This window comes from Notechis scutatus, chromosome 3 (assembly GCF_049901735.1).
Source record: "Notechis scutatus isolate UNSWTSFEM ecotype Mainland chromosome 3, rNotScu1.2, whole genome shotgun sequence".
Classification (NCBI taxonomy): Eukaryota; Metazoa; Chordata; class Lepidosauria; order Squamata; family Elapidae; genus Notechis; species Notechis scutatus.
This window is the reverse complement of record NC_142011.1, coordinates 166,372,239-166,399,598: the sequence shown is the minus strand read 5'-3', so window position 1 is coordinate 166,399,598 and position 27,360 is coordinate 166,372,239. Positions and strand designations below refer to the sequence as shown.

The window sequence follows — 27,360 nt, the reverse complement described above, 5'->3', positions numbered from 1 at the left end:
AACTATAGTGTTGTACCTTATGATTCTTGATGAATGTATCTTTTCTTTTTATGTACACTGAGAGCATATGCACCAAGACAAATTCCATGTGTGTCTAATCACACTTGGCCAAAAAACAATTCATTCATTCATTCATTCATTCAAGCCACTAGAGCCGCCCCCCCCCCCCCCCAATTCAAGACTGAATGGGAGAACTTTCTGGTGGCAGTAATTTCAGTAAGAAAACTACGGACAGTAGCTTTATCAGTTAAGGGAGAGCATTGTGTTTTTCATTCAGATAGATTAATAATTTCTCCTTAAGATGAATTCAAAGTTTCATAAGATTAGGAAATAGTTTTACCTAAATTTTGCCCAAGTCCAATTATCCTAGGGAGATAGTTTTCTTGCATAGTTATTTGAAAGGTAGGAAGTCTTCTCATCTTATAGAAGATAGAAGGTCTGGGAAGCAATATCTGTGTTGGTAGGAAGAATGTATTAGGCATATTTTGGTAATTGCTTACTGGTTTTATGACTTACTGTGCTAGAGGCCCAACAAGTTTTATGGCATTGCAACAGCCGTTTTTGTTTAGAAGAAATATGCAAAGCAGCAACTTGATGTGAAGTATCACCCTTCAAGCATTAGAGAACTGATAAATTTACCTCTATGAAAAGTTCTTTTGGACACACAGTGGTGCAAAGTGTGTTATAAAATGTTGCACTACTTAGGATATAGTCTTAAGTTATTCCTACGTGTCAGCAATATCATTTGTGAAGGAGAATATAAATTAGATTTACTATAATGTGCCTCTCTGGTTACCAGAAGACCCAGCCAGATTTCTAGAGGGTACAAATTTATCTTATGTATGGGATATTAATGTGTGTCATTTCTTAATTAACTTTCTTTGCTATGTTAAATGTTATTGACTCATGTACTGTATATAAAAAGTGTTAAAGTGCTTATTACCAAAGTCAGTAAGAAATTAGGTTAGGAAGGGCTACTTCCACAGAAAGCAGAATTCTTACCCTTGTTTTCTAATGGGAAGTAATGAAATATTTTTTTTCCTTTTGGGTATATCTTCTGGAGACTAAAATCAGGGGTGGGATGCTACCTGTTCTGCCCGGCTCTATAGAACTGGTAGCTCTGAAGAGCAGCAAACACAGAACTGTGTCTGCTGCTTTTTGGCCCACCCGCCCGCCCAGGCTCTTACCTGATCTTTATTTCCTGCTTTTTCAGCCTCAGCTGCTTTGCGCGGCACAGCTGAGGTTGAAAAAGCAGTAAAGTGGTTTTTCAAATGTTGCGCACCCGTGCGCAGTGCTTATCAGCTGTCTGGGCGGCACAGCTTTAGGTGTATTACACGTATGCGCAGTGTGTAAAAAACATAATCACCGAACCAGTTGTAACACCGGTTGAATCCCACCCCAGACTAAAATGGCACCTCATAGTAAGTTCAACTGATTTAAACTTCCTTAATTTTTGGAAAGATATCAATTGCCCATAAAAATTCATTATTCTTTAACTTATGTACATTTGCCTTATTATAAATTTGAAAATTAGCTACATTTCATATATTTTTGTACCAACAGGATACCAGCTTCAACGTGTTATAGATATGTTACTGTATTTTTCAAGATGTGTTTAGAAACTGTGAACTATTCCAAAAAGATCAGTTTGAACTAAATACATATTGGCTATGTGTGAATTAAAATTGAGGAAATATAACACTTGTGAGCAAGATATTTCAAATTCTTATTTGCTTAGTGTAATAATTCCATGTTTTCTCTGTCAGATCACTCAGTTAAAGCTAATGTTCCTTGGTACTGTAGTTGGAAAGACACACTGATGGGACTGAACACATCCACATTTTATTCAGGTATTTTGTGTGATAGGTGTGGGTTCTATTCCATTTCTGTTCCTCTGTTTTATAATGCTTCCATATTTCTTTATAATTCAGTTGTAGTGTAGTGCTTTCTCAAAATTGTCTTGTTTTTCCTGGAAGAATATTGGTGGTGGCTATGTTTCTCTAGTCAATTCATATACTATTGCTGACTGTGATAATGGAATTTTAAAAAGCAGAAACAATCATTTTCAATTTCTGATTATTTTGATTGTGCATGCTGACTTTTATAATATCTACTGCATCCAAAATTCTTTCCTTTCTCTTACCTTAAATAATGTCTGTGCATATATGGCATCAGAAGTGTTATATGTTAATTTCTGTTCATTTTCTAGTTAAAATAACTTATGAATGATCCTTTATTTATCACATAATAAATTTATTCTTATGTGCTTCACTAAATTTGGTTGTATTTCATCAAGAAAGTATTTTTTTTAAATTGATTATTATGGCATTTTTAGAGGAAAAAACAATTATATTTCTCTTTAAAATAACATGAAACTTACATGAATAAAATTGTGTGTTACCATTAGAATCTATGGAATAATACTTGAGATGCATTTCTGAAAATTATTTTCTTCTAACATGCTGCTTTCCTTCTAAAAGAAAAGTTCCACTTGACAAGAGAAAATAGGGGAATTTCAGCTGCCTGTATCCTAAATAGTGTTGATACCCTTTCTTCATTTATACAAGTAGCCAGAATAAATCTTCCTTAAATTTTTTGCTGATTTTGTAAATCATTTGCCTTTCTCTCCTGTACCTAGATTCCTTTTTAACACAGTATATAAACTAGATAAGTTGTATCCTGATTTTGTGTCAGTTTACTGCATTTATCTCTTAATCGATGGGATACAATATATTGGTTTGAAAGATAATTTGTACTTTCCAAGATACTGTGAGCATATGTTTGTGATATACTGGCTAAAATTGATCAGTATTGTCATTGCTATTTTCCTACGCCACAGGTATAGATGGTATAATATATATCTCGTCTAGATTAAAAAGTATTATGTGAAGCACTAATTGACCTAAATAATGATGTGCCAGTGAATCTCAATGTCCCTATTCTGATCTGGTGATAAATGTAGCATAAGGAAAATTATAACTTGGAATATAAAAGGAATTAATGATAGAAAATTAATTTATGAATAAAAAGAAAATAGGGTATACAGTATGTCTGAAACTAAATCAAACTAGAAAGATATAATAGATTTGAAAATAGCCTCATCTTATGAAGTAGAGTTGTTAAATACATGACTAATTATAAATGAAAGGTCTTAAAATGTAAAATCAGGAAAATATGAATGGTGTCACTAAAATGTTAGTGTATATGAAAGGAGAAAGAAGCCATATTTTGGTGATAGTTGCAAGTTGTGCTTAGTGAATAATGAAAATGGAAAACAAGAATAGGAGCTTGGGGGAAAATCTTGTAAAATTCTGAAATAATGCTATCCAATGGGGGAAAGATATTTAACGATGTGATAGGAATGAACAAATGGGAACAAAGGAATGGAACTTTTAAAAAATGGTTGGACCATTTGGAGAGCCAAGAACAAGAAATGGTGACTTGTGAGAATGTGCTTAGGAAACTCACTGTATGTTTAGAGTTAATAAGATGCTGAAAAAGAGAGAGGAGGGTCATTTGTAGAAAAAAAAAGTAAGTATCATGTGAGTGTATTAATAGGATGGAAACAAGCATTTTTTGCAGGGATAGTTAGATAGATCACATGGTGTTATTGTAAACTAAGTTTCACAATGTTCCTTTATGTTATCTCCTTCCTTTAATTTATTTGGTTTATTTTTTTTCTTTTCTGTTTTCTGCATAACATTGCTCATCCTAAAAGAAAATAGGAAATAGGAATAGGAAATAGTGCTTTATGTGTGTATGTAGATGGAAATACGGTAGTACTGTTGCTTTTAGTTGTGACTTGCAGGAATCTATTCCAAAGGCTTGTTGAATAGTGGATATAAATGTATGGATATTTCAGTACAAATTGTTACTCCTAATTTTCATATATTTCTGGTTCTTCTATAAAGGATAGATTTAACTGACTATATTTGACTATCAGGTGTCCTCAAACACTGAGCAAAACTCTTTAAGTTTGCGTTGGGGTGCTGAATATGTTAAGGGCCCAATTTTCTGGATGTATTGCTAGCTGGTCAAATATCTTGTTTTTGTATATATTTAATCTGGATGTTTTTGGTGTTTTTGCTATTTTAAAAGGCTTTTAGTATTTTTAATTGTAATACACTTTTTGAGCTATAAGCCACCCAGAATGATTGACTGACATGGGCAGCTGTAGAAATTGAATGAATGAATGTTTTGCTTTAAGGAGAGCACTGAAATATTATCCTCTCCTTCAGAGTAAATGAAGAGAGGGCACTGAATCTTTTATTGCAAAACATGTTGCCATCTGAAAATTGTTATTACTCAATAGCTAAGCTATTGAAAGCAGAAGTGTCTTCTTGCCATCTTTTAAATATATCAGAAAAATTTACACTTCAGTTGCAGAAAGAAGCAATCACATGACTCCATCTATTTATGCATTTGTGCTTTTTCCAGTCCAAGATTTAATAAAGTATTGGCAATACTGGTCTTGAAAATACTTGAGATAAAGGGATTTATCTTTAATCCTTTACCATATCACATACACTGATACATTTAAAATACTTTATGCACCTATATGCCCTTTTTAAACGTTTAACTGCACATCACAAAATAGTCAGCTCAGTATAATAATATAACAGCTAATGACTTGATAATGATTTTTGTTCTAATGGCTAATTTTATTCTGAAATAGAATAAATTTCTACCAGTGTGAAATGTATGCATAATGCTCTTCTGGATCCTTAATGAGAACATTGCACAGTCTGTAAAAATGTAGAGCTCTCTCATTCTTTCATTTTGTGGAACTCTTTAGCATTGTGATTTTGTATGCATGTTTTTCAAATTGATACATGCCTCTATTATATTATTTCACGTCAGCACATTCCTAAAATGCCATGACATATTTTAACTTAATTATTTTGCTATTAAAATCATTTTTATTTATTAATGCATGCTTAAAGTAATGTAAACAAATTGGGCGTTGGTTCTTACCTGATACGCCCCTTCTCGGCGAGCCGCGAGGAGCATCCAGAGACTGGGATGTGCTTCTGAGTCCTCTTCTTGCAGGCTGAGCTTTAGATGAGGAAACGCTCCGCCCCTCACGTGGTATCGCGCAGCGTCTCCCCAGTTTTTGCGATAACGAGAAGAGAGGTTATTAATTCTTTCTAATCTACTATTGGCTCCTTGGCTGAAGCAAGAGTCCCCACCAGACGGAGAAATTAGGGTGGGGCTGGATGCCTCGCGGCTCGCCGAGAAGGGGCGTATCAGGTAAGAACCAACGCCCATTCTCCTCGAGCGCTCGGAGCATCCAGAGACTGGGACATACCAAAGCTGGGCTGTCCTACGGGTGGGACTCCGTCTGGCCCAAGGCCCCTCCGGATCACTGATGACCCTCTGTAAGACCCGTCGGCCAAAGAGGCCTCCGCTGAGGCGTACGTATCTATTTTATAATGTCTGATAAACGGGGACGGAGAGGACCAGGTGGCTGCCCGACAAATGTCAGCGATGGGGGCTTGTGTGGCCCAGGCCGCCGAGGTGGCTGCACTTCTGGTGGAATGGGCGGTTATTCCACCCGGAGCGGGCAGAGAATGGGAAAGGTAACACCTTGCAATAGTAGCCCTGATCCAGCGACTGATGGTGGAAGGAGAAACCTTAAGCCCCAGTGACCTGGGTTGAAAGGATAGGAAGAGGGATTCCGACCTTCGCATGGATTGAGTGCGCTTAATATATATACGCAAGGCCCTTCTAACATCTAGGGTGTGCCAGAGGACCTCCCTGCCCCTGGAGGGCCTAGGGCAAAAATTTGGTAGAACCAGTTCCTGTGACCTATGGAAGGGAGAGTTAACTTTGGGTAGGAATGTGGGGTCAGGACGAAGGACCACCCGATCAGCGTGAAACACACATAGATCGCTCCTAACTGACAAAGCTGCTATTTCCGAAACTCGACGAGCAGAAGTAATAGCTACTAGAAAAACTACCTTAAAGGTGAGAAACTGAAGGGATGAATCCCTCAAAGGTTCGAACGGGAACGTGTGAGAGAAACGAGGACCTTGTTGAGGTCCCATGTGGGGAACCTGTGAACAGTGGGAGGGCACAGGTTGGTGGCACCCCCTAAGGAAAGATCTAATTCGGGGGTGATGAGAAAGGGAACCGTAGTTATCACAGGAGACCACGGTTGAGAGGGCAGAAACTTGTCGTCTCAGGGTGTTAGGTGCGAGCCCCTTACGAAGGCCTTCCTGAAGAAAATCTAGGATCTGAGCCACAGAGGGAGAGAGGGGATCAACCTGAGACCCGCTACACCACTTGCAGAACCCCTTCCAAGTGGCATCATAAATTCGTGTAGTGGAAGGTCGCCTGGCGGCCAAAATAGTGTCGATGACTTGACTCGAGAGATTCTCACTAGTCAGACGGATCCGCTCAACCTCCAGACGGCTAACTGGAGCCATTGAGGCTCCGGATGCAGAAGGGGCCCCTGAGAGAGGGAGACCCTGTCCGGGGATCCTCCATGGGGCGCTACCGATAAATTGCGGAGATCCGCAAACCACGGTCGCCTGGGCCAATAGGGAGCCACCAGGAGAAGGTCTGCCCTCTCCTGAAGAAGTTTCTGTATTACTCTGGGAACTAACGGGAGCGGAGGGAAGGCATATAGGAGCCCTGGGGGCCATGGGCAGCGCAGAGCGTTGTGATTCTCCGACCGGTGAGATAGATACCGGGAGAAGAACCGTAGAAGCTGAGTGTTGGACGGGAGGCGAAGAGATCCACCACCGGAAGGCCGAATATTCTGGACGCTTCCTCGAATAGGGATGGATGGAGACGCCATTCTGCCTGGTCCACCGTGGCCCTGCTCAGCCAGTCCGCCTGAGTATTGTCTACTCCGGAGATGTGTTCGGCTTTTAGTGATAGGAGGTTGGATTCTGCCCAGCGGCAAAGGCGCTCGGCTTCCCTCATTAGGTGGATGGACTGGGTGCCGCCTTGCCTGTTGATATGGGCCTTGGCCGTGACGTTGTCCGTGAGAACGAGGACGTGATGTTTGCGGATCTGAGGAAAACTGCGCAGGGCCAGATGGACAGCGTGAAGCTCTAGCCAATTGATGCTGCACCTCTGCTCGGACGGCGACCATCTGCCCTGTGCCGAGAGCGAGTCGAGATGAGCGCCCCAACCGGACAGGCTTGCGTCCGTAGTGACGGTGAGTCGTTGAGGTTCCGCGAAGAGGTGGCCTCTGTTGATGGCGGATTGGTCCACCATAGAAGAGACGTGAGGACCCTTGGAGGGACCCTGACTCTGGCCTTCGAGTTGCTTCTTCCGGATCGTTGGAACGGGAGCAGGAACCACTGGAGGGATCTGCTGTGTAGACGGGCCCAGGGAATAATAAAGATGCATGACACCATTTTGCCCAACAATTTAGAGAGGTCCAGTAAGGCCACCCTCCTTGAACGCCTGATCTGTTTGACCAGGGCTTGAATGCTAAGGAACCTCTCCTGGGAGAGGAAAACTCTTTGAGAAACCGAATCAATTATGGCACCCAAGTGGTTGATTCGGGTGGAAGGGGTAAGTTGGCTCTTTTGCCAATTGACTAGAAACCCGTGTGCCTGTAAGGTGGAGAGGGTGACCCTGGTATCCCTGACTGCCTGGGATTTGGACGGGGATAGAATAAGGATATCGTCCAAGTAGCAGTGGAGGCGGACGGGAACGCTCCTGAGATGAGCCGCCAGGGCCGCCAGGACCTTGGTGAAGGTCCGGGGGCGAGGCCAGTCCAAAGGAAGGGCCACGTATTGATAATGAAGGCTATTATGACAGAACCTGAGGAATTTGTAATGGGAAGGCCTGATTGGAATATGGAGGTATGCCTCCGAAAGATCTATGGAAGATAACCAGTCTCCCGCCTGGTGCCTAAAAGAATTGATTGCAAAGTGTGCATTTTGAATCTACGCTGGATAAGGTGACGGTTGAGCCGTTTCAAGTCCAGGATGGCTCTCCAACCCCCAGAGTGTTTGGGCACCACAAAGAGATGGGAGTAAAACCCCTTTCCTCTCTGATCCGGAGGGACAGGTTGAATGGCCTGGATGTCAAGAAGATGATGGATGGCAGCATCCCTTAGTGCACGTTTGGAGGGATCCTTGAGGAGGGGATGGGAAGAAACAATCAGGGGAGCGGACCTGAACTCCAGGGCGAGGCCAAACCTGATTGTGTCCCTAACCCATGCATCGGATGTGGATATGTCCCATTGGGCGGCGAAGTGGCTGAGGCGGCCGCCAATGGGGGGAGGAAGAGGCTCTACCTTCTGCGGTAGGGCCTTCCTCCCGATCCCCGAAAGGGTCTCTTGTAGCCGCCACCGCGTCTGGATCTGCCGCCCGGGTCCGTGCGGTCCTGGGATCGGAAGGAAGGGGGTCTGGGGTATCTGGGCGGAAGGGGGTTGGTAGAAGGGGCGTGAAAGCTCCTCCGAAAGGGCTGAGAGCCCCTGGCCTCCGATCTTCGAAAAAGGGAGGGCAGATACTTTCTCTTACTGCGGCCCTCGACCAGCAGTGGTTCCAAAGCTGGGCCAAACAGTTTATCTCCGTAATGGGAGCAGTGGCCAGCTTGACCTTATTCTTTACGTCCGCCTGCCAGTGTTTGAGCCATAGCATGCGTCTAGCCGTGACGTGCGACGTGATGGCCCTGGAAGAAAATTTTACCGACTGGTAAGTGGCGTCAGCCGAGAACTCGGCTGCAGCCACTAACCGCTATATCCTGGTGAGCTCTGAGATTGGAAGCAGGGATGTGGTCCTTGAGCTGGACGTAGCCAGCGGATAGAGGACCTCGTGAAAAAAGAGGCGCCGTAGCTGATTTAATGGCCCAGGCGTCAGATAGGTGAGCCCTGCGTAGCGCCTGCTCCGCCCGCCTGTCCTCAGGTTTCAAGGCCTCTAGGGCCTCACTAGGGGTAGAGGAGGAGGCTAGACCCACAATGGGGTCATCAACCTCCGGGATATTCAGAAGGTTAGACAGAGCCGAATCGAGATTAAAGAATCTCTTGTCTTGGCTAGAGGGAGTGGGAGGGGTCCCTGAGGAGGTAAGTTGCTTCGCTACCAGATCTACGAAGATGGGAGGGATGGGATGACCTCAGCTTCCACCACTGGTTGGGTGAAAATGGAGTCTTCCGGGCCCTCTGGGACAGGGGGGTTTCTGCAGTGGACTGGGGAAGAAGGCCAGAGACATTCTTGGCCTTAAGGAGGAGGGACTTGAACATATGCGGTTTGAACAGCCCCCAAAGGAGGGTTGGTCGGGGGAAGGGTCCTCGTCCTCCGACATCTCCCCTCCATGATGTCAGCCTCTAAGAGGGGTTCACTGTAGCGGGAGGATCCCATCCGGGAATCCTCTTCCTCTTCCCTGAAGTCCCCAAAGTCCCCTTCCTCCTCCACCTGGGCCCCAATCGGAGGAGGGCTTTCCCTCTGAGAGAGTACCTGATCAACTGGGGGACCGGTTGTGGAAGGGATCTGATTGATATCGAGTCGTGCTCGGAGGCTCGGAGAGAAGCCTGATCTGGTCATGTGTTGAAGTCCCTCTGCTATGCCCTGGCGGATGGTTGATTCCATCCAAGCCCTGATGTGAGGTGGAACCTCGGAGGTAGAGGGTTCATCGTGGCGCAGACCAGCGGCTGTGGGTGTAAAGGTGGCTTCGGGGTCCGTCTGGTCGGAGGTCCGGGGTCGGAAGACCCTGAAGCGAACTGCGCCTAGGTAGGGAAGAGGGGTCTGAGGGAGAGATTGAGCAGAGGTAGAAGGGTTTGGAGGAGGAGGTATTGACGGCCCGAGCGGGACTCCCTTGAACGCCGGTCAAACTCTTTTTCCAACGCTTTGTGGCGCCTTAAGGCGTCACGTTGGGCCTTGGAAGGTTCCTTGTCCTGTCTAGAGCCCTTAGGTTCCTTGTCCTGCCTGCGCAAGTAGTGGGACTTTGCCTTAGCCTTCAAAGAAGGACGTTTAGAGGATTGTCGTCTGCCATGTTAGATACAAACACTAGCAAAGGCGGTTGGCTCGCCCAGATCAGGCCTGGATGAGGCCGGGTGAAGGTGAAGCTGGCCCTCTCCCCCTTTTGGAATTTGTTGTGTACAGAGATAACAGTAAGGTATCTAAGAAATATAGTATGTACAGAAAAATAGATACTCTAATTTGTAATTCTTCCTTTTCCTTTTGATTGATTTTTTATCTTTATTATGCTTTTGTACCAAATGTATATACAGGTTATCCGTATATATTTATATATCTACGAAAAAATATTATTGTACAAAACAAAAATTATTATTATTATTTTTTTTTTATTTTTTATTTTTTTAATATATTCCTTTTGTATTTGTATTAAGTATATATATATATATATAGATTTCTTTCTTTTTTTTTTTTTTTTAAACAGTAACCGTAACAGTGAGAACTTCGTATATCTCAGTACAGACCAATCAGTCAAATAAACACCTGAGGCCTATGGTAGAAGAAAGAGCCTCTGGCAGCAGGCCTCCAGACAAGAAAAATAAAACCGGAGGGGGCCTGCAACTTCGCCCCGAAAACGGACTGCGGGAGGCCAACAAGTAATAAAAGAGCGAGCCAGGTGGAAGAATGGGCAGCTAAGCTTTGACCCAAGGCCTGGGGCTCCAATTCACCGCAGCTAAGAATTTCAAAATGGCGCCCGACCACGATGCGGAGCCAAAATGGCGGCCGCAAGCTGAACCGTCGGGACGCCTTCGGGACGGAAAGGAGGGCTTTGCTGGTCAGCTCAGCGCCTAGGGCCCTAGGGCGATGACCCTCCCGATCGGCGTTTAAGGTGGGGGGAATCCAGCTGTAAAGAAAACGCGTGCCACAAGGCAACGCGGAGGCAGCAGCGATCTGATAAGGGTGGGGGTCGCGCTATCGCGCTGCGAGCCCGCAGCTTTGCCCCAAGGACGGGGAAAATTTTCCCTTAAGTCCAGACCCTTTGCGCAGGAGGAGGAAGGAAAGGCAAACCTTATCAAGACGAGAGGGTTGTAATAGGAAAGAAATGTGCGATCAGCCAAGGAGCTCTCTGAAACACAGCCTGACTCTTCGAGGCTGAGCAAAAGACTGGGGAGACGCTGCGCGATACCACGTGAGGGGCGGAGCGTTTCCTCATCTAAAGCTCAGCCTGCAAGAAGAGGACTCAGAAGCACATCCCAGTCTCTGGATGCTCCGAGCGGCTCGAGGGAGAACATTAATTCTAATTCTGAAATATTCACCTTCAGGAAAATATCTGTGGAGCTATTGCCTATACAAGCAAGAAATATTTGAGAATGGCAAATACTAATAAGTGGAATCCAAAAGTGCATTTAAATTGTGTGTGTAGGTGTGTTTAGAATAATATCTAAAAGTTGGAGTGATTCATTGAATAATGACAAATAATTACATTTGAATACTACCAAATCTGTAGTAGATACTGAAATCATATGCTAATCCTTCCAATCATCTCTCACCAAGAATATAAAATTTTTCTTGGTTCATTTTTAAAATTATCATTAGCTATTTTCCCCCCAAATTGTATATCTGTCTCATAGAACAAATTAGCTGGAATAAGTATTACATAGTGGCAGAGTTCAATAACAGAAGTACTACATCTGCCTGATGTTTCATTTATCACTTCTTTGAAATACTAATAAGATAGGAACTGTATAAACGCAAGTCATTTGGCTGAATGAAGAATCTTATGCTGTGTATCTGAGGCATTGTCTCAAAAGGGTACAGATCACATTGAGGCAATATTTTTGCTAGGAGAATGAAATATTAAACCCTATTTACTGTCTGCACTAGTACCTAGTGCTTTGTTTATTTCATAAGTGCATCAATTTGAAGGATTCACTATGATGATGAAATTATCTTAATTACTATGTGTAGAGTAATAGTACTGCCTTTGAAAAGAAAGCTACAAGAAAGAAATATTGTATTATCGTATCATATTGGCTCCAACCTTCCTATCTTTTCGTAAGGGCCTAAAGACGTAGCTGTGCCAGTTGGCTTGGGGCTCCAATGGGGGATCTGCACAATATAGGTGATAGATTGAATAATAAGAGAACCCACCTCTCTCCCCCACCAACTCTGCTTCTGCCCTCCCCTTGTGTCTTTGGTTGTTAGGTTTGATATTGACATTTTATGTTTTAATTAAGATGTAACTGTAGGCCATCCAGAGTTATGGGTTATCTTATGGTAAGATGGGCGGCCAGTAACATCATTCATTCATTCTTTCATTCATTCATTGATTTAATAAAATTTTAAATTTATGCTTTATAGACCTGTGATTTTAATTTAGCAACCACAGCTGGAATCAGCAATTTGGTCATTAAGCAGAGCAGTCACATAGTAAAACCATGATAGTGCTTATGAACTTACTTCAGCTTTCCTTTGATTTTGCAGACTTGCAAAGGTTTTAAATGTGAGGATTGGTTGTAAAGTTACTTTTTCATCGATGTCATAACTATGAGTTATTGCTAAACAAAGATTACTATACATTGTTAAAAATACTGTTGCAATTACAGTTTTAGCTTCTTAAAAGATATTACTTTGTAAATGTTGCTTTGGATAGCAAGATGGGCTACATATAAATTTTATAATAAAAATACTTATTACTGCTTCCTATATTCCTAATATAAATAAAAATAACCTTATGATCACTTTATGTTAAGAATGTTTATGGTTCATAATGCAAAATAAAGATATTACTAGTTGTAAAGATGTTACAAAATATAAAAGACATTTATATTTACAAAATATCCTGTGTATATGTCAGGCCCAAACCCAGAGACAACACAGCAAAGTCTAATTGAGTTTAATTCTTTGTTTGCTTACATCGAATTTGCCAAACTAAAGTGATCACCTTCTAATCTATTAAATACTGTATTTCCTCAGAGAGTCAAGCATGTGACTATCCCAAATATCTTTCCCCTTCCCCCATCCAATTTGAAAAATTGAATCCCTCTGGAAAAGCTCTTATGTTGCCAAAATTCCCCCACTGCTTCTCTAGGTGCACATGCCATCATAGCATACTGCAATACAGGTAGTCCTCATTTAATGACCACAATTGGGACTGGCAACTCCATTACTAAGCAGTGCGGTCATTAAGCAAGACATCACATCACTGCCTTACACCTATGACTTTGCTTCTGCTGAGGTTATTAGTAAGCAAGACATCATGTGACCATCACTTGTGATTTTAGCACCAGGTTCTCCACTGACACTGGTTGTTGGAAGCTGGCTGTGAAGGTCACAATGCAATCATGTATTGCAGGATGCTGCTATCGTTGTAAGTATGAGGATGATTATAAAGTTACTTTTTTAGTGTTGTAATTTTGAATGGTCACTAAACAGGGCAGTTGTTAAGTGAGGACTACCTGCAAGTAAATTCTTGTTCAGCTTAAAGCCTTGTATTTTTAATAGGCACGCACAGAGTCAGACTCTCAGCATACTACTCATAGTTTCTCAGGTTATCTTTAACTTTTTATTTGAATTGCTTCCATGGAGATAAATGAAAATGTATCTAATTATATATAAAAACATAGATATAATTTTTAAAGCTTTCTGTTGTTCTAATACATGGTTATGGGATTTATTGAAAACTCCTAATGTACAAAAAAAATAATTTATAATGCTGTTAACTTGGTATTTTTTCTCAGCCTTCTTTTATAACTTAAGTAGCATGAATGGCTTTACAACAAAAAAAAAAAGCTTGTATAACCATCTTTTTAATTTCTCATTTATTTCAGCCACAACCCCATGGTTTGAAGCTTATCGAGAGAGCTTTCTTCAGTCTATGCCAGCCTCAGACCATGAGTTCCTAAACCACTATATAGCCTGTATCCTTAGAAATGGATGGACATGATATAGTTTGGTTCAGACAGACCATGTCTCTCTAGTTTGAATAACTTGAGGAAGTAATCCAAGAGGAGGCAATATAACTTGAAGACATGATGTAGTGATTAGATATATTTATCCCAGGTACACAGTAAAATATTGGAACCAATCATCTACATAGAACCAAGTATTGTTCCTTTGCAACAGATTTTTGAATAGCCAGATTCTGAAATTTTAGAAGATTATAAACAGAGGACAAATTAAGATGTCTAAAATATTGAGCCAAGGTAAAAACTAATCAAGAAAGCTGGGTGAATACTTTTAGGGTGTACTACAAGTAACAATGTATGAGATAATGATGAAATTTGGCAGTTATCTTGAATGAAACTAGACTGAATTTATGAATAACCTTGGCAGGGATACAACTGTAATCCAGTGGAAAAAACCAGTACAATTCCCTGCCCTTCATGAGAATAGCAGAATGGCAGAAACATCCAAGTCTGAAAGAAGGCAGCGAAAGCAATGGACTCTTCAGTAGAAAACTATTTTCTGGCGGTTCCATTCCAACAGACTCCTTAACCGTGTCCATCAAGATTAATATGAAGATTAATTTTATTTAGTATGTGACTAAAAATGAAGTCTGGTCAACTCATATTCTTCCTTACTCGTTGACACACATTATCTATAGTTTGATTGTTGTTAGGTAATGAATCTTACTTTTGTCATTTGTTGTATTTCTATATGTGTGTGTGTGTGTGTGTATGCTAATATATTGCAGTTGATATATTTTTAAAGCTATTTGTTTGGTTTTTAATTAATTTAAATATGAAACCAATAGTTCCAAGGGTTGTAGGTAATATATAAATAATCACATGACTTGAAATGACATTCTATGAAAGAATTTGTGTATTCTAGACCTTTTCTGAGATGAGAGACTTTCCTCGTTTTTCGATATCTTTGGGAAGGATTCTCAGTGCCTCTATAACACTGCTTGTTGTCTTTTCTGACAGTTCTCTGAAACGCTTTGTTAAATTCCTTTCTGAGATTTTTGTCTTTCCTGGCTTTGGTTTCTCTTTGCAATTTTCATGATTTGTTCTAACAACTGGTTTGTTTTCTTCTCTTTCCTCATTTTTGACAATCTCTTTTTTCACATCCTTAACAAATTAAATTTATGACAACATTCTTCTGGTTCGCTATCAATGAGATTCAGGACTTCAAAGTGATTCTTGATATTCTCCTTGAAAATGGTGGGTCATATTCAAGATCATATTATGGAAACTAACTGGCTCTCTTCTTTAGCTCGCCTTGGAACTTGCACGTGAACAGTTCATGATTCATTCCACAGTCATCATTTAGCCATGTCTTTGATGCTATAATTGAGCTCTTCCATCTCCTTTTAGCAGTAATATAATCAATTTGATTTTTGTGTACATCTGGGAGTATACATGTGGAGAGGCATTGTTTTGGTTGTTTGAAGGCAGTGTTCTGCCTCTTCTGCATTTTAGTTGTAGCATAAGTTTGAATGGTTTTTATATTAAAAGGTAGGTAGTGTTCTTGCTATGCCCTTTTTAACTATAATAGCAGCACCGTTTCTTTGTTTTTAATATCCTGAATAATAAGCAGTATGATTTTATGACTAAAAATGTCTGATCCATCTCAATTTACTGAGGCCGAAGATGTCAACATTTAGTCATTTCATTTCATCTTTCAATGTTTTTCTCATGTTCATGAGTCTTATATTCCATGTTCCTTCCATAATTCTCTCTTTGCGGCTTCATCTCTCTCTCCCTCCCTCCCCCCGTACAGATAGGCCACACATAATGAGCCTAAGTAGGATCAGACCTAAATTCCATCTCTAAATGATGTGGCCATTAGGCTAAACATCACTTGAAGCCACTGCTCAGAAATACCAGTTCTAATAGTCCCTGCTATGGTTGTTAGGTCAGGTTTGTGCCATCATTAGGCAAGGACTCATGTTTTTTTCTGCCATGCCACCCTTGCCTCCACTTCAGTTTCCCCTACCACCCTATTTCTCTCATCTCTGCCCTTATGGCTGCCCTGCACTTTGCCACTGTCTATCTCTGCTTCCCACACCCACATCTGACCATCATCTTCCCCCTATGTGGCCTCATGAAGAGCCAATAGCTACCTTAGCTAGGCATACGGGAACAAGAAAGTAGCGAAAGTCAGTTATGGGGTTTGTGTAGCAGGGATAGACAGTGGAGTACAGGTTGGCCAGAAGGACAGAGAGGAGTGATAAATGGATGGGAGGAAGTACGTGCTATGGTTGTAAATATGAATGAATGGGCTGTATTTGATCACATGGTCATGGGGGAATGCTCAATGGCCATAACTTGGAGGATTGATTGCAGCTTCCAACAAATAGTTAAGGGAGTACTACTTGTGTGGCAACATCAGCAACTAGACATCATGAATGCTTTGATTTAGCTATGTCATAAACACCAGTAGTACTTTGAGATATCCTCAGCTCTTCCTCAATATCACGTTGAATATTATTCAACCCAAGGGAACCATTCTTTAGCACTATATTATCAATCATTTTATACTTTTATCTATGTGGGTTTGGGGTAAAAAATACAAGTTTACCATTGTCTTCTCTTATACATTATGAATTGATGCCTTTGCCATTGTCAATAAAGTGAGCAATTATCACCAGCATCTACCGTACTTCTTTAGAGTTTGTATCAGTTGTTAGCTAATTTTTACAGTTGTGATTCTACCTTAACATTAAGTAAGGTATGCTCGTGGTATCATCTAGTGAATCTGAACCTGTGGAACAGTTTCTAAAACTATCACAAGAGCAACATCGGATTCAACATAGTAATGAATATTCCTATCCAAAGTGGTTTATTCCAAACACATTGAAATATTACGTGTTGTTGCATGATGTGAGTATAGGAGAGGAACAAAGGTGAGTAGACATCACTAATACTTGATTAGGCTTCTGAAATATTAATTTCAAGCTTGTCCATTTATTTGATTTAAAATAAATGAAAAGGTAAAGACACCTAACTTGTTTGAAGTCATTAAGGTAAATCAGTAATGTGAATTTAAATGATTCCCACCGGTGGGAAATCAGTTGCTCCTTGTCCAAAGCAGTTCTCCATCACCTTATATAAAACAGTTTGGAAGACAAAAATGATCGTTCATTATTTAATATTTTTAACTTCTACTGTACATAATGGAATTTTCTAAAAATCAAATAATATTAAACATGAAGAAATTTTAGTCTAGGAGACTTCTACAAGATAGAGTCATTTTTTAATTTCTTTTTTACATTCCTTTTATAATTATACATTGGGTTATAAAAAATGAATAGAAGGTAAGGATTCCCCCCCACCCCACCTTACCTCCCTGGCCCCATGCCTGGGATGCCCTTACCTCCATCCCAGGCAATACATTTTAAACAAACTTGTATTCTGGCTAATTAGAGGTATAACAAACTAGGACTCCAGCTTGATTATCTTATTTTGTCTTGACTTCATTTATACTGCACTTATTCTAGTTTTTCTGATGAAGGAATGTTAATTATTGACTATGCACCCAATCATGGATTTCTCATAAAGTAATTTATTGTCCAATAAATATTCATTTAATAACATAATTGTAATTCATTGATGCCTCTGAGAGAAATTGAAGCTAAAATTGTTCAAGTGGTAATTATAATTTGGTATATTTCATCTGCTAGCTGAAGGAGGAATAATTATTCAAGAATGAAATATTTTCTCTACTTAATCACCTCTATGTCATATTTTTCCTTTTGTGTTTTGAAAGGCAAAGCTCAAATTTTGCCTGTTACTTCAACCAGAAACCATTCTTGTGCTACTCATAATTGTATTTCTTATATTTGATAAATGTATTCTCCTTAAAGTTTCTCTTATTCTCTCATACTAGTTTTTCAAAATGTCATAGTTTTCTCGAGTATATTTAACATCTTTGCAGAGCTGATTCAATATATGAAGAAATGAAGCAGAGATATGGTACTCAGGGTTGCTACTTGCTTAAGATAAATTCTCGTGTGTCTAATCGAGGAACAGATGAACAGATTCCTGATCCCTGGAGCCAGTACCTTCAGAAAAACATTATACAAACTCAGGTATCCATCCATCCATCCATCATCCGTCCATCCATCATTTGTTTATTAGAATCAAACCACTCCCCATCCATTTTTTACTTCTGACATAACTAATTAACTGCCAACAACCGAGCATTTAATGAAAGAATAGAATAGAATAGAATAACAGTTGGAAGGGAACTTGGAGGTCTTCTAGTCCAACCCCCTGCCTAGGCAGAAAACCCCACACCACTTCAGACAAATGGTTATCCAACATCTTTTTAAAAACTTCCAGTGTTGGAGCATTCACAACTTCTGGAGGAAAGTTGTTCCACTGATTAATTGTTCTAACTGTCAGGAAATTTCTCCTTAGTTCTAAGTTGCTTCTCTCCTTGATTAGTTTCCATCCATTGCTTCTTGTCCTGTCCTCAGGTGCTTTGGAGAATGAGAAGAGTAATATTTTTATTGATTAGATGAGAATTAGTCTTATCTTAAGAAACAGACCTAATATTTTTTAACACCTTTAAGCATCTATGACAGATATGGGACAGTCTTTGTTCCAGAGTTCTTAGAAATAACCTCTGATATACTATCTATTTATTTGAAGACCAAAACACAGTAGACTTAGAATCACACAAACACATCAAATATGAATAGTAATTTAAATACATTAGCATATGTATATCTCTGTGTAGGTATGTTCATCTTGATGTTAATGTTAATTTTACATAATTTGCCTTTTTCCATAAACCCAATAAATGTTTAACTATGTATATTGATTTTCAAGGTAAATTTGATATATCTATTTATCTCAAAAATGAAAACCTGTGGATTTTTGGATTTACCCCTTCCAGTTCTGCAACAATTGAAAATCCAGTTATTACAAATTTTCATAGAAGAACCTATAGAATCATATAAAACTTCTTCCAATTAATTGAATATCCTGACAAATTACCAAACTATTGCACAATTTCAATACATTTAGTAAAAAGTCTGTTAATTTGTAAATGAGACATATTATTGGCATATAATTGTTATTTAACCCAAACACTCTTATACCTGAAATGTGTCCTCTCATAAAACAGAATAGTGGTTCAAATTGAAAATTAAAAATAAGGGACATTAAGGACATAATCGATAATTTCCATGAGATACTTTCATAGATCAAAATTTTATTAATAATAACTATAGCAAGCTGTTGCCGGCAGTTTCACTTTTGAAGAATAGAGGGATTTGGCAAAGCAAGAGAACCTCCAGTTGGGTAATAAATGACCCCTCAGCTCAACTTTTCCTTTATTGGGTAATAAATTGGATAATAAAGGAAGATGGTAGAGAGACAGATTCCCTGACTGTCCTCTTAGGCTTCCAGACTGAAGCTGGGTTGCCAGAAAGAGGAAGACATCTGAAATTGCCTGTGTCTTGCTAGCTCCAGCCAAAGAGGCCTTCAACAGTGAAAGCTGAGGAAATGAATGAGAAAATACTTTGAGTTAATCTAATGGAAATTTTTAGTATGAAACAGGTCACTCTTTCAAAAATAGATCTTAGAACTAACTATCTTGTGTAGGGGTCTGCAACCTTAAACACTCAAAGAGCCATTGGACCCATTTCCCACAGAAAAGAAAACACCAGGAGCCACAAAACCTGGGTGGGCGTGGCTAACTTGACACCACTCCCACCCAGTCACATGATACCCCCCCAGCCATGCCTGCCCAGGTTTTGTGGATCCCACAAAACTCTGGGAAATAGCTCTCTCTCCCTCCCTCCCTCCCTCCCCTCTCTTTCTCTCTTTCCCCTCTCCCCCTTTCCTCTCTCTTTCTCTGTCATCTCCCCACTCTCTCGTGTGTGCATGTTCCCTCTTGAACCGTTTCCAAACAACAGGCGAGTGTTGGGGTTGTTGTTTTTTTGCTGACGTTCTTTGGGTGCTTTTTACCGTATGATTTAAATCAAGAGTCATTTCAAGTTCCCAGATAAATGAAGCTGTTTTGTCCCCCTGCTGTGGCTCCCTGTCGGCTGAACCCACCACTGGCTGGCCCCACCTCTTGCCTTCCCCTCACAGTCACTCCTCACCTGAGAAGATAAGATGACAGCGGCGGATGGAGACTCACTCCATGTTCCAGAGTGGGAGCAAAGTGTCCCCCTACTTGCCTCTTCTTCTGATTCTTGTTGGTGTTGTGCGCACCTTCGTTGCTTAGGGAGATGCGTGACTTTTTCTCTAGTCCAAGACACTGGCCAGGCTGGGGTCCAGGAGGAGGAGGGGATGCCGCTTTCCCTATTGTGAAGCATGCTAAATTTAAGTGTGCTGCTCAAGGTGCTGCAAGATCGAGCAGGCCATGGAGGTGGCAAAAGCAGTGGCGTGAGCCGCAGCTGGGCTAGCCAGTGTCTCGGGGCAGAGAGAAAGTCATGCGTCTCCCTGAGCAACCAAGGTGCACGCAGCACCAACAAGGGCCGGAAGAAGGGGCAAGTACAGGGACACTTCGCTCCCGCTCTGGAATATAGAGCAAGTCTCCATCCGCTGCTGTTGCCCTTACCTTCTTAGGCGAGGAGTGACAGGGAGGGAGGGGCAGGGCCAGCCAGTGGTGCGTTCAACTGATGGAGCCACAGCAGAGGGTCCAAAGGGTCGCAGATTGCTGACACCCGATTGATAATGCTTTATATTTTCCGTTCTTCATATATTAAAATACGTGTAATGTACATACAGTCCTTGACTTATAACAGTTAACTTAGTGATTGTTCAAAGTTATAACAACACCGAAGAAAGCATCTTATGACTGTTTTTCACATTTTCGACTGTTGCAGCATCCCCATGGTCACATGATCAAAATTGAGATGTTTGGCAATTGGTTCATATTTATGACAGTTGCTGTTTTTCCAAGGTCACATGATTATCTTTTGCGACCTTTTGACAAGCAGTCAACGGGAAGCCAGATTCACTTAACAACCGTATTACTAACTTAACAACTACAGTGATTTACTTAAGTAAATTTTCTTGTGGCAAGAAAATTTGTAAAATGGAGCAGAATTAAGTGTGCTACTTAGCAACATAAATTTTGGGCTCCATTGTGGTCATAGGTTGAGAATTACCTGTATTGCCCCCCTCCCAAGAGTCTATACAAATGTTTAAATATTGATCTGTAATTTAGTGAGAATATTGTATGTCTATCTTTCAAAGCTGTCTTTAAGGTCAAACTGTTTAAAAATAATTGAACATTTTTCATTAGAATATTTTGATGCATAATATTTTTGTAAAATTGAAAGTGTTTTTGTATATTTTATTCTGACAGGAACTTTATGAAGATGGCACATGTACAGTTATTTCAAATAAGAATTCTGATCACTTCATACCACTGGATGGGTTAGATAATGATTCCAAAGGTACATTTCTTTGAAATAAATAGACCAACTATCATTCTAAGTATTTTATATCACATTTTGATTGCACTACAATTTGCCATATTTTTATCAGTTTATAAAGAATCATTTGTCACCAAGAACATATTATTTATTGCAGTTGAGTACCTTTCCTTTTCACTATACAAGCAGCCTTTGATTTACAATGATTTGTTTAATGACAGTTCAAATTTGGGATAGCCTTGGAAGAAGTTACTTATGACCCACCTTTGAAGTTATGGCTGTCATATCTGTCATATCACCTCCACAGTCATATCATTGCAGTTCATGCACATGACATCCAGTTTGCATTTACAATGGTTGCAGTATCTTGTAGTCACATGATTGCAATTTGTGACCTTCCGAGTCAACAAGCAAAGTTGGTTGAGGAAGTCATAACACACTGTGATTCACTAAATGTGGTAAAATGTGGAAAAAAATGTAAAATTGAATCTAGTCATTTGACCGCTCACTTTACCAACACACTGATACACGATGAAAATTCTAGTCTCCGTTGTGGTGATCCCAAGTCAGTGACTGCTTGTATATGTTGGATGAACAGGAAAAAAATGTATGTCTATTTATAGTTTTCTGTGTGAAGTAGTGACAGAAAATCCTTGTCTTATGCAATGGAGAATCATTTAATTTTGTTAGTGGGATTACTTATAGAGAAACATTATTTACTTTATTCTTTTCTTCTGGGGAGATGTATATGCATATTGTGGCAAAGGCACACTTATAGGATGAATATTTTTGACCGGACTTAGCAACTCTAGTTGCCACAAGGTGGGGAAGCAGGTATTCGACAGGTATTTTTGCTTGCTTATAATCTTGAAGTTTACAATACTTTCTCTTTTGCGAAAATGGTCCAATTCAGAGGCATCTTCCTTTCACATAAATATGGTATATTCTATTTTTCAAATAGTTATTCTACCAAGACACTTTACTTAACAGTATAATTATAACAGTATGATTATAAATAAAAATTCATGCTTTAAAAAGCAAAAATAAGAGCTTATCACAGGGTATTTGAAAGCGATAAGCCAATGGGAGGAGAGAGTCCAGAGGAACAGACTTCTTCTTCAATAGAAGAAGTCAGAAGTCTGACTTCTTCAGACTTCTTTGCCTACCTACCTTTTTTTTAGTATTTTGGAGGAGACATAAAACAAAGATAAAATAAGTATGTTAAGCTTCCAATAAGGCAGAACAATAATTATCTTTTAAAACCTACCCTGAAACAGAAAATTTCAGTCATGACCCCTCAAGATTGTCACCATTAGAGTATCATATTCCCTGCAGCCATTGGAGGCTGGAAAAAAAATAAGACACTTTGGTTAACAAGATGCTGAAACTTTTAAAATGGCATCAAATATTGTGATGTGTGTATGTGCGCGCACACACATTGTGGGTTTGATGTGGATATGAAGTTATAGAAATACTATGAAAGTATGAAATCTTGTAAGACAGCTAAATTTTATTATGAATACAAGTAGTCCTCGATTTATGACCATTCATTCAATGACCGTTCAAAGTTGCAACGGTGGTGAACAAATGGTGGTTATAACTGCTCTTTGAGTTTTAGCCATCCCAGCATGTAATCACACTAGGTAGCTCAATTTACTACCTGTTGCACAACCTGTAATCACATGATTGTCATTTGCAACCTTCACTTCTGGCTTCCCCAGAAAATCAGTGAGGAAGCCAACAGGGAATATTAAAAGTTACTGAGATAAATCTCTGCCACCCATGCACCCATCTCCAGCCCTTCTGTGGTTGCATTAGGCTGGCCACATGTGCAGGTACTTCCTGAGTCTTGATGTGTCTTCCTTGCATGCTCGTGTACCTCTTCACACCTTCATGTATCCTCCCTGACCCTCTCTGCATTTCACACTCTTAATGCATACCATACCCTCTTGCAGACATATCCCCCATCTTTGCATGCCCCCTTGTCCCCCTCCCGCCAAGCAGCAATCAGCTATCTGGTTCCTGGCTTGTTTATAAGGTTCCTGTGACTTGCAACTTCCTGCTGGCTTCCCTGTTGACTTCTTGTGGGAAGTTAACACACCTAACAGTTGTGGGATTCGGTTAAACAACACCAGCTGGAATTGCAGTGATTGCCATTACTTAGTGATATGGTTGTGCTTTATAATCTCATTGTTTAGTGATGGAAAGTCTGATTCCAATTGCCATAAAGTTAAGGATACTGTAGGCAGTTTTGAAATCATAATTTAATGAATAGTTGTTACATAAAATTTCTTTTTCTTAGATGGTTTATCAAATAACTTTAAGACTCACCCACTTCAGTTGGATCATGCTAGCAACAGTAGTTGCTTCGATGGCACAGATTACATAAAACCAAATCTATCTATGCACGAATCAAAGAAATCAAATATTTGGACACCTCATGGCACTTGTTTGACACTCACAGATCATGATCGAATTCGGCAATTTATACAAGAATTCACTTTTAGAGGACTTTTACCACATATAGAGAAAACTATTAGGCAACTGAATGATCAGGTAAGTAATTTTATTTTTACAAAAATGTCTTTGGGGAGGTTTTTTGCTTAGCTGAAATTCAAACTAGATTCACAAAGTCTGTTATGTAAAATCTTGAATGCATTCAGAACAAATCCTGTATATTATTTATTTCAATGAAAATCCTTAATACAGCTTATGTCAAAGTACATGTGCATAGTATAATTGTTATTTAACATACAAATTTAATACAAACATCATTACCATTCATTTATAAAGATGACGTGTAGTTCTAGAAAGCCAATACAATGTATTTTAAATGATATGAAGTAACAAATGAAACCTAGATCCAACAAAGGCAAGAGTCCTTTTATGCAAAACCTTTAGATTACTTTGATAAAATATATAATGACAAATAATGAATAATTACTCCTGCCTTTGAATTAATATCTGCTAATGAAGAGAATTATATAACAATTCTCAATAGATGTGTGAACCTGTAAATTCATACATTTACCAAAATAAAGCATATTATGCTTTCTGAAGATAAGAGATATCAGCATTTAACAGAAGGTATAGCTGAAAAGGAAATTGTCTGACTTTTTTAAAGTCTCTCTCTCTGTGTAGGTTCGGACATGTACATGTGTGTAAAAAAAACAATTTTTTAAAAAAGGCAGCAATATATGTATATGCTTTAATTTTAATTTTTTTTTTAATTTTGTGGATTTTTGTAATATTTTGTTTAAAAAAACTGTTTTCATTTTACCTTCCTTATGCTGGTCTATAACTGCAATAAATATTTGATTGGAATCTAATATTCTATATGGAATACATAGGTTTTTTTAAATAGCTGTAAATCTCTGAAAATTAAGTGTTTTCTGTGAATAATAAACTATTGCATTTCAGTGAGAAAATATTTCCATCTTTCAGTTAATATCCAGGAAAGGCTTGAGTAGATCTTTATTTTCTGCAACCAAAAAATGGTTTACTGGAGGTAAAGTTCCAGAGAAAGGTGTGAATGAATTGAAAAGCACATCTGGTTTGTTGTAAGTAGACCCATTTATAAAAATGCAGAATACTTGAATTTTATTAGATTTTGCCTTCCTTTTCTGATTTCTATGTCCATTGGAGTTGGGTGGCTAATAAATTAAAATTAAAATTAAATAAATAAAGTGCATTTCCTTCTTGTTTTAATGATATCAACACCGTTAACAATAACTACTTTTGGCCAATTACACCCCCATTTAGGTAGGTCTTTTGCTTACAGATGCAACCCTGTAATCTTCTTTATGAGCTCATCATGATTAAATTAGTAAACTTTCCCTTAACCATAGTTTTCTTTATATCCAAATTGGAGGCTATTGACAATTTCATAACAAGCCAGGGTATTTATTCCCATTTTAATTGTGGCTTAAGATCCTGATTTGTTCTACCCATAGTAATTTGTCATTTGTACAGTGAGTGATGCTTCTACTTCAATAGTTTTGCTCTCAGTATTCCAAGCACGGAATTTATATATATACGGCGTGTGTGTGTGTGTGTGTGTGTGTGTGTGTTTTGTGTTTGTGTGTGTGTGTTTGTGTGTGTATAGCAACTGCATGCTGGGATAACATTCATCAAACAGTCTGCTGTGATTCTACAATCCCATTACTGGGCAGACACTGCCAGCTTAGATTCCATTAATGAATTAGTGGTTTACATTATCTGCCAGTGTACAAATCACCCATTTATTCCTACTCTCTATTTTCTGTTTTTAACCAGTTGTCAATCCATGAGAGCACCTATCCTATTACCCCATGACAGCTGAGTTTGCTCAAGCTTTTGGTGAGGGATTTTGTCAAAGGCTTTTATGAAAGTCCAGGTATATATGGTCTATTATGTCATCCTTGTCTACATGCTTGTTGACACTCTCAAAATGTCTAGAAGGTTAGTGAGACCAAGACTTAATCTTTATGGAATCCAGATAGCCAAGGACAAGGGAGGCTCATACTTACCTGTTTGGGTTTTTTTTTCCTTCCCTGGGACAGATGTGAAGCTAACTGACCTATAATTTCCTTTAGCTTTAATTCTATTTTTAAAAATGGCTCATATTGGCATTTTCCATTTCCTAGGAACAGATGGTATTGTTAAAGAGCAATTGCATAATTTTGTGAAAAGATCAGCAAATTCACATTTTACAGTCTTTAAGAACTCTTAGGTGGATACCATCTACTGTATAACGAGGGATAGATTCCTTTTTTGCTCATCTCTTTACCTTTGCTTGGCTCATCTTGTCTGATCTTGTTCCTGAAAAATATGTTCCTACATCTTTATCAATGAGGATAAACGCAAATATTTAATTCACTTACTTGCTATTTCTTTCTCCCATTCTGACATCTCTTTAATACCCTCATCATCTTCTGAGTCAGTTTCCTATTCCAAACCAAATATATGTAAAGAATTTGTTACTCTTTTAGTGTTTCAATGTGGGTTTTTTTTTTGGCAGTGGGGGAAGTGTCACTTTTTTTTACCACCTGTATTTCTCTGATCACATTTTATGTTCCTCACTGTACAGTACTTCCCAGCTGGTCAAGATTTCCATTTTTTTAAAAAAAAGGAGTCTTATCTTTGATAGCAACTATGAAACTGTTTATTAACTATTAGGGTGGGATGGGTTTTTTTGCCTATATGGTACCTCTCCTGATTTGGATGTATATTCTAGCTGATATACTATCATGTTTATGAATAACCTTCAAGCATTATGAAGAAAATGGCCCTTACTACTGTCCCTTCATTTTTCTTTTCAATGTTGCTGTCGTTGTTTTTGGAAGTTTTTTCTTCTGAGATCATGTTGGTGCCAAGCATCCATTCACATTCCAATTGATGATTATAAAATTATGATCAGTTCTTCAAAACTTTTAGATCTTGGACAAAATTCTGAGCACAGTTTAAGATTAAGTCCAGTGTTCTGTTGGGTTTTTTTTTTTTTATGACTAGCTGTTCCAGGACATAAGAAATTTGGTTTTTGCCATATCCAAGCATGCATTTTTTAGACTTTATGAAGGTGATTGCAGTCACTAATGACTAATTCCCATCTATACACCTGCTTTAAGTTCTTTGCCAAGGAGATAATAGCATTTCTCTAGTAATAACACTCTTTCATGGGTTGATATGGATACCCACAATGAATCAGAAGAATCTATGCTCTCTTTGACATATAAGATAACTGTGCTTCCATTATACCCCTTTCTGTCTTTCTAAAAGTGTTTTTCAAGAGGTATGTAATGAGAAATATTCATTCCCCCAGGGCTGTGTAAAGTTTGTAATACTTGTTTTTCTTTCAACATGAACCATTTTTACTTTCCCAATTTGACCTGGAGGCTCCTGGCATTTAAATAAAAGCTTCTAGGTTGAATATTCTATGTGGCAAGTTCTTTTAACTTTGTGGCTTTCCTGATGGGCTGTATTCCTTTAACTCTGGGGTGATTTCCCCCCCTTAAAGATAGTTTAATAGATTTAAGGGCTGCCTGATTCCAGAATAACATTGGATAACTTGTGTTTTAAATTTTTGTTTTTTTAAAAAAACATCATCATTGGAAACCATGTATATCCAACAAAATTAAGATAGAAGGTATGCTGTTCTTC

The 27,360-nt window shown here is 39.3% G+C and overlaps 1 protein-coding gene across 5 annotated transcripts in view; it reads left to right on the top strand.

Moving 5' to 3' along the window:
• Nucleotides 1-27,360, top strand: part of TRAPPC8 (trafficking protein particle complex subunit 8) — a 74,049-nt gene that overhangs the window by 11,072 nt on the left and 35,617 nt on the right. For 3 of the 5 annotated variants that reach the window (XM_087961666.1, XM_087961665.1, XM_087961664.1), the window contains exons 3-9: nt 1,767-1,850; nt 13,709-13,798; nt 16,554-16,728; nt 17,760-17,913; nt 21,153-21,243; nt 23,525-23,778; nt 24,667-24,782. In XM_087961666.1, coding sequence (XP_087817792.1) covers nt 1,767-1,850; nt 13,709-13,798; nt 16,554-16,728; nt 17,760-17,913; nt 21,153-21,243; nt 23,525-23,778; nt 24,667-24,782 — 964 coding nt within the window. The remainder of the gene's footprint in view (nt 1-1,766; nt 1,851-13,708; nt 13,799-16,553; nt 16,729-17,759; nt 17,914-21,152; nt 21,244-23,524; nt 23,779-24,666; nt 24,783-27,360) is intronic. The other 2 variants (XM_087961669.1, XM_087961668.1) reach the window with 1 other exon arrangement.